This window comes from Corylus avellana, chromosome 6 (assembly GCF_965113065.1).
Source record: "Corylus avellana chromosome 6, dhCorAvel1.hap1.2, whole genome shotgun sequence".
NCBI classification, from domain to species: Eukaryota; Viridiplantae; Streptophyta; class Magnoliopsida; order Fagales; family Betulaceae; genus Corylus; species Corylus avellana.
The window spans coordinates 12,098,074-12,105,753 of NC_142495.1; the positions used below are offsets into that span (position 1 = coordinate 12,098,074).

Genomic DNA, 7,680 nt, shown 5'->3' on the forward strand with positions numbered 1-7,680 from the left:
TCCATCCTTACAACTACCTCCACGGTGTGGGAACAGGTAGGCGCAAGGATAAGAGAGTTCTTCGCAAACCACCTTTGCAAAGGTGGGGGGAGTCACTAGGGAATTCCTACCTCCACGCTCAAAAGAGATTTTCCTCACCATCACCCCTTTCCCTTTTTTTTTTTTTTTCTTTTTTTTTTTTTTTTCTATGTTTCTTTTCTTCTTTCCCCTTTTTTGCAGTTTTTATTTATTTTTATTTGTTTTAAGAGATGTCGATATGACACGAATGTACACGTGACAACATTTTACAGATTTTATGCAACTTTTTGTACATATGAAAAAAATTCCATTGGTTTTTCAAACAACAAGAAGACCATTTTGCAAAGGTAAAAAACATTTAGGCTACGTACGTTTGGTATGCAAAATGATTATTCCACTAAAAAAAAAAAAGAATAGCTTGTATTGAAAATGAAATGTGAAATAGAATAGCCTAAAAATAGCCATTCCACTAGAAAAAAAGAATAGCTTGTATTGAAAATGAAATGTGAAATAGAATAGCCTAAAAATAGCCACTCCTATGGCCCATGGGGGGATAATTTAGAGGAATAACTATTCATCAATTTAAGAAATAGTTATTCACTTATGGTCATGGGAATGACTATTCCAAGTGTTAAGGGTATATACATAATTTAACACCAAGGCAACTTTATTCAACCCTCTTCCATTTTTAATAAAGGTTTATTTCTCTTTGGGTTGAATTCACTTTACCCCTAAAGTTTCAGGAGTTTTTCAATTCAAACCTCAATGTTTAAAAATTGGCAATGTGCCCCCTACTGTTTAAAAATTTTTTAATTCAGGCTCTTCGTTACTAATTTTCGTCTAATTGGACGGAAATCATCCCACGTGGAATTTTGATGCCCTCTATTCCAATTTTGCCCTCATTAAAACGTATGAAATTACATAATTACCCTCAATTTCATAAGTTTTAACGAGGGTAATTACGTAATTTCATAAGTTTTAATGAGGGCAAAATTGGAATAGAAGGCATCAAAATCCCACTTGAGACGCACGTAGGATGATTTCCATCCAATTAGACGGAAATTAGTAACGAATGGTCTGAATTGAAAATTTTTGAAACATTAGGGGATACATTGTCAATTATTAAACATTGAGGTTCGAATTGAAAAACTCCTGAAACTTCAGTGGGGTAAAGTAAATTTTTCCCTTTCTCTTTCCTAATGGAATAGCCATTTCGTGTACCAAACATACTCTTAACCATAAAAAGAAATGCATAGACAATGCCTAATTGTAGGAATGCAAGAGGCAGATACATTTAAGTGCATGTCCCTCAGTAGCTATTTTGACAACAAGTCGTTCTAAACAGACTAAAAAGCAGAAATTATGATCCTGTCCAGTTCTTGTTCCAAAAAGCAGATGCTTATCTTATTGACTTTCATATTGGATTGGTATGTCAACATAACTTTATGCCTTTTAAACAAAAAAATTAGTTTTTCCTTTTCTATTAAAATTATATTACTATTTGGAAGGCCTTGACATAAAATTGAATCTCTATAAAGTGTGATGCCTGTACATACAGTTAATGATGCCAAAAAAAAAAAGTGAATAGCCTTAAAGCAATCAAATTAATCAGATTCCATCTCCTTGCCGACTTATGATTGTCATATTATCGAAAGCAACATGGCTATAAGAAAGAGTAACTATTGATGGAGAATATGAATATTTTAATTTACTATAAACCTATCAGCAACGTCACTGCGTCAAGGATCCATAGTGGCAAACCTAATGCCCCGGCAGCTGTATGTCAAGATCATCTGATTGATGGAAGATTTGGCATTAAGTAATTCAACGGACATGGCAAGTTTACCTTACAGGAGATTACAAAGTTGTGCTTGCAGATCCTGTATAGACACCATATTGATGATGTTTTGTATCTCCTCAGGGGAGTATTCTGCTTTTAACATGGATTGTACCTGTACATGGGCTTCCACGATGTTTGTCCTGTATTTACTCAAATTAAAAGGGGGGAAAAGCGCTAGATTATGATAAATTCATTCAACTGAGCAAGAAGAAAATTTGACATAAGTCACAATGAACAGAATCAACATGGATTAATAAATAGTCAAATGATGCTTATGGTACATATTTTATTCACCCAAGGATATGTATAAAAAGAATGCAATTACAATGACTATAGAATTTAATCACATGTGGGTATCTTCCCAGATAGCCTTCAGGATAATCTTAAAATAACCCAGGAAAGAAAGACAAAACATGAATCAATAAACTTACTTTATTGGTTTGAAAAGTATTGTTCGGGTTGATGGGTTCTGCAGATAAAGCTTCATCTTTGCCATAACTGGCGGCAACTCTTGCTGTATAGCAGCGCTTACCTGTTCCAATAATACAGAATCAACACAAGTGAGCCTCAAACATCTTAAACACGACTTAGACAATGTCCATTTGGATACCAAACAAAATGACCCTGGAAATCAAACATGTTATGCCAAATCCTTTCATACGAGATCTATCACGCGCATGTACATGGTTGAAAAGAACTTATCATGCAACACCCTCACGTTTAATATAGTTTGCATTGGCGAAGAGAAAATGGGAAAACAATTTAGAGAATGTTCCTCGCTTACCTAAAATCAACAAATAGCTTTTTTTATTGAGACGTCATAAATCAATAGAACTTCATGACATACCTTCTGAACAAGTTCAGCCACCTTATCTGGAGAAGCAAAAGCTTGATCCTTAAGTGGTTTGGCCATAACCGACTCTAGCTTTTGATTCTGAATGCCCGAGGATAGTGCAAATTTCACAGCTGTCACCTACTAAAAAAATTGGTAGCATTTACATTCTATATGAGAGATATTATTTTTCATAAGCAATACATGGAAAACAGGTTATAAGTAATATATGAGAGAATTTAAATGTCTGATGTTCGACTTACTACTAATTATAATGGTTAGACAGTAAACTTGTACCTTAATATTAGAAATCATGTAGAGGAACAGGTTTTTATGATACTTTTGTGCATAGTTTGTAGACTTCTATGAAGTCATCTTAGAAGTACCCAAAAAGAAAAAAAGGAATCGAAGAGGGGCGAAGTGTTCTATTCCATAACAACGTAAATTTTCTCACGTCCCCGGGAATAAGCAAAGTCACATCAGTTTTTTTTTTTTTTTTTTTTTTTTTTTTTTTTTCTCTTTTGATGTAAATTTTCTCACTTCGACTTCTTTGGATACACGCACACCTTCCCCTATATCACAAGACACTTAGATTTTTAACTGCCTTCATGCTTAATATTCAGTAGGGGTGCCATTCGTATTCGCTTCAAGTTGTGTTAAAGCATAGGTATAAGACTATATAGGTCAACCTTAACCTAACCCATTTAATTAAACAGGTCCGATCTTTGAACTCAATCCTGCGAATTTCGTATTGGGTGCATGTCGAGTTCGCAAGTCATGTCAAAAATTGTTTGCCCTAAGTATCGTGTGTTAAGATTGAGTTGTGTTGAAGTATAAGTATAAGATAGATCCATTTAATTAAGCGGGTCAGACTCTTTAACCTTAACCTACCAATTTTGTATTGGGTTCGCGTGTCGTGTCAAAAATTACCAGCCAAAATGTCCAGGGTCTGATCTCTCAATTTGCTAACTAGTGAAGTCAGCATTATATTCTGAAGTCAGCCTAACATACCTAATGAGGAAATAGACAAACCTTGGTAACAAATGAAAGCATAGGATCCACAAACTAGCTTAGTGACTGACATAATGAACTCCTCACAAGTTGCTTTTAGGCTTTTCTCAAATTCCTGCAAATAAAGGAGTACCCGCCACATATTAGAGTTACCTGGAAGTAAGGAAAATAGCAATACAAAGAATAGTTTCATCAATTATAACAGTATCGACCAAACACGAAATAAAAAAGACAATCAGCCATCCACAGAATTCAGTTATTCTCTAAAATCATTAATTGGAGCAGTTGGTATCATAATTGGAAGAGAAACTAGGATCTTTTCTCGATTTGTTCATAGTGACACATTATGATCAACCTTTTATGATCACGCTTTTATGTTAGAAACTAAATTTTCTCTTTCTAGTTGTGCTTGATTTAAAAAAAAAAAATAGAGAAAAAGAAAGAAAGAAAGACAGAAAAAAGGAAATATGCGAAAAAAATAACTAAACCTTGAAGTAGAAGAATAATTTTAGCAAAGTTTATGTTCATCTATACTTTGTCCCTAAGCTATAAGGCCTCAAAAACTAAGGTTTCATCAACTCATTAAGCAAAATTACATGAATGACCAAATATTTGAATGGGGTCAATTCCAATCTTACAAAAGAGCATGGCCACGATTAAGAAATGCCTTAGCATAATACTTACACAAATACAACAAGAAAACAGAGAAGTAGCCATTACTAATTGTAATTTGAGTCTTACTAAGATGGCTTACTACATGACAGAAAGAAAATATTACTATAGGATTTAGTGTTGCTAAACATTTAACTAAGAATCACATGTCAGTTCCTTGCCACAAAATTCAATTATAATCACTAGGAAATTTTTACCTTAACACTTTACAAAAAATAATAATTCCGAGGCTATGGAAATGTAACACCACTAACATGAAATTTGAAGTGAAATTTGCAGCATTTGACTTTCTTGCCACATTATGCAAATTCCATGTAACACACAAACCCTGAGAAAAATGAAAGCCTGAAATATGCCTAATAGGTCCTCCAGTATTATTTATCATTGTTGACGAATTTATCACAAAAATAATAAAGCAAAAAACAACTAGTCCCTCAAATGAAGCAATATTAATGTGGAATTTCGGTATCATGATCTCACTTTGTATCCTATTCTTAATGGGAAAGGAAGTGCTATTCATTTGAATTATGATCTTAATGTTGCTAAACGTCCTTGGAGATTGCCACAGCTCTATTTTCTTTGCCTATAGATTCTTTGCCCAATGTACTTCCCGCCCCTCTCTCAGCAAGATTTGATACCACAATTGGGCATCCCCTTCTAGGTGGAAAGAAGCCAGGGGTGTTTTCTCCTCTTCTGATGTCCCTTGGAATCTAAAGAACTGCTCTGCTCTGTAGATCCATTCGATGGGGTCTTTTCCCCCATTGAAGCGTGGGAACTCCAACCTGATGTGTATGTTGGTGAATGGCTGGTTCCGTTCTCTGGTTTCTGCCTGGGAATTCTCTCCTTGGTCCTCGTGTCTCTTCCCATGAGAAATCTCCCCTTCACCCCGTGTTCCTCCTTGCGTAGATATCTTCTCCAGAATTTCTGTCAAATGGGCCATCATCTTGTAAGGGGGTGTTTACTGGCAGTGCAGAATTACAGGGGATATTGTGGCAAAATGAAGGAAGGTTGAAGATGATAATGGAGAAAAAACAGAGTGCAGTAATATTAAAGATAAGCTGCTTCGAGAGAGCTACTCTCCATAGACTCAGGTAATACAATATTCCCCCAAATCTGCCTTCTACCCCTCTAGTCTAGCCCTTATATCCAGCATTCTGTTAGAAAGGATTCTAACAGAATTTCACCTATTCACACAAGCTGACAAATGACAGCATGAGGGGATATTACAGCAGCGTGAATACAAACATAAATTCAAGGTAAAATGACAAGGTAAATAAAATAAAGCATTTAAATGATAAGGGATGCCAGCTGTGCAGAGCAATCTTCTAGAGTCTTCCCATTCCTCTTCACACGTGTCCTGCCACTGAGTGACTCACCACCATGACCCAGCTCCACCAACAGCACCCATAACAAGTCTCCCCCCTTCAAAGCACCTTGCCCACAAGGTGCGGGTATTGATTGTGTAAATTTCAAAGGTTCTCCCAAGTGTCATCCTCAGACGGAGCACGCTTCCAGTGAATCAAAACTTCGGTAACAGCCCCGCCCTTCTTTTTTATCAAACGCCGATCCAAGATTAGTTCAGGTTCGGGCTTGAGTTCTCCATGCATATCAACAGGAGGCAGTGTTGGTAGAGGTGTGGAGTGTTTGCCCAATTTTTTCTTAAGGCATGAAACATGGAAGACGGGATGGATGCGTGCATCAGGGGGTAAATTCAGTTTATATGCGACAGAACCAATCTTTTTTAGAATTTGGAATGGGCCAAAAAATCGAGGAGATAGCTTCAGATTTTTTCGCATAGCAATTGATTTCTGTCGATAAGGCTGCAATCTAAGGTAAACCCAATCCTGTTCCTGGAATTCTCTCTCTGTTCTTTTCTTATCCGCTTGGGTCTTCATACGGTTTTGGGCTTGCTGCAGGTGTTCCTTCAGAATAGTAATGACAATGTTGCGATCTTTGAGTTGAGTGTCTACTGCCATGTTTGCTGAGGTGCCAGGAACATAAGATAAAAGGGAGGGTGGAGGATACCCATAGACAGCCTCAAATGGGGTCAATCCTGTAGAGGAATGGTGATTGGTATTGTACCACCATTCCGCCATAGGAAGCCATGTGTTCCATTCCTTAGGTTTGGCTCCTGCATAACACCTTAGATATGTCTCTAAGCATTTATTTAGTGCTTCGGTTTGCCCATCAGACTGTGGGTGATAAGCAGAACTGAAAGCAAGGGATATACCCTGAAGATGAAAGAGCTCTCTCCAAAAAGTACTAGTAAATGTAGGGTCTCGGTCAGAAACGATTGTCTTAGGCATGCCGTGTAGCTTGAAGATGTGAGTCAAAAAAATATGGGCCACCTTAGAAGCTGTATAAGGGTGAGAAAGAGATAGAAAATGGCCATATTTTGTAAACCTATCCACCACGACAAGGATTACATTACACCCATAAGAGGGCGGCAACCCCTCTATGAAATCCATCGAGATATCCGACCAAGCTCTAGATGGAATGGGGAGTGGCTGTAGTAGCCCAGCAGGATGAATTGTCTCATGTTTGTTGACTTGGCATACCTCACATTCCTTGACTACCTTCTTGATGTCCTTCCGCATACCCTTCCAATAAAAATCCGTCTTGGCTCTTTGAACAGTTTTGTGGTAACCAGAATGGCCAGCCGTGGGATTAGAGTGAATGTAGTCGAGAAGTTGTAGTTGGAATGGAGAACCTTTAACAATCCACAGCCTCCCCTTCCTCAAAATCAGCCCTTGTTGTAAGGAGTAACCTTTAGGCGCAGAGTGGCCTTGTTGTAAGGCAATGAGTAAGGCCTTTGTCTCATGATCTTGTAAATAAGATTCCTTCAATTCAGCAACCCAAGATGGAGTTGGAAAGGAGATGAGGGAAATGGATAATTCCCCCTCTTTGCTTGGCTCTTCAAACCTCCTTGATAAGGCATCAGCCACCAAGTTCTCTTTCCCCTTCTTATACTCTATCACAAAGTCATACCCTAAGAGTTTGGAAATCCACTTCTGTTGGGAAGGTGTACCTACTTTCTGCTCCAAGAGAAATTTGAGTGCTTGCTGGTCAGTCTTCACCTTGAAGGATTGTCCGAGTAAGTAAGGACGCCACTTTTGGACAGCCGAGATCAATGAAAGGAGCTCTTTTTCATATGTGGATAGATACAAAGCCTGCCCTTTCAAAGCCTTACTAAAGAAAGCTATAGGATGCCCACCCTGCATCAAAACTGCCCCTAGGCCTGTACCACATGCGTCGCACTCAATAGTGAAGGTTTGAGTGAAATCCGGGAGTTGCAATACCGGAGGAC

The 7,680-nt window shown here is 37.7% G+C and overlaps 1 protein-coding gene across 1 annotated transcript; it reads right to left on the reverse strand.

The window, feature by feature from the left end:
- Positions 1 to 1,865: 1,865 nt before the first annotated feature.
- On the reverse strand, positions 1,866 to 3,808 carry LOC132187874 (conserved oligomeric Golgi complex subunit 3-like). Its single transcript, XM_059602306.2, has 4 exons — positions 3,723 to 3,808; positions 2,706 to 2,831; positions 2,290 to 2,390; positions 1,866 to 1,998 (listed from the first exon to the last, which is right to left on the reverse strand). Exons 1-4 carry the CDS (start codon positions 3,741 to 3,743, stop codon positions 1,866 to 1,868), a joined length of 381 nt encoding a protein of 126 aa, XP_059458289.1. The 5' UTR covers positions 3,744 to 3,808.
- Between the last annotated feature and the right edge of the window lie 3,872 nt (positions 3,809 to 7,680).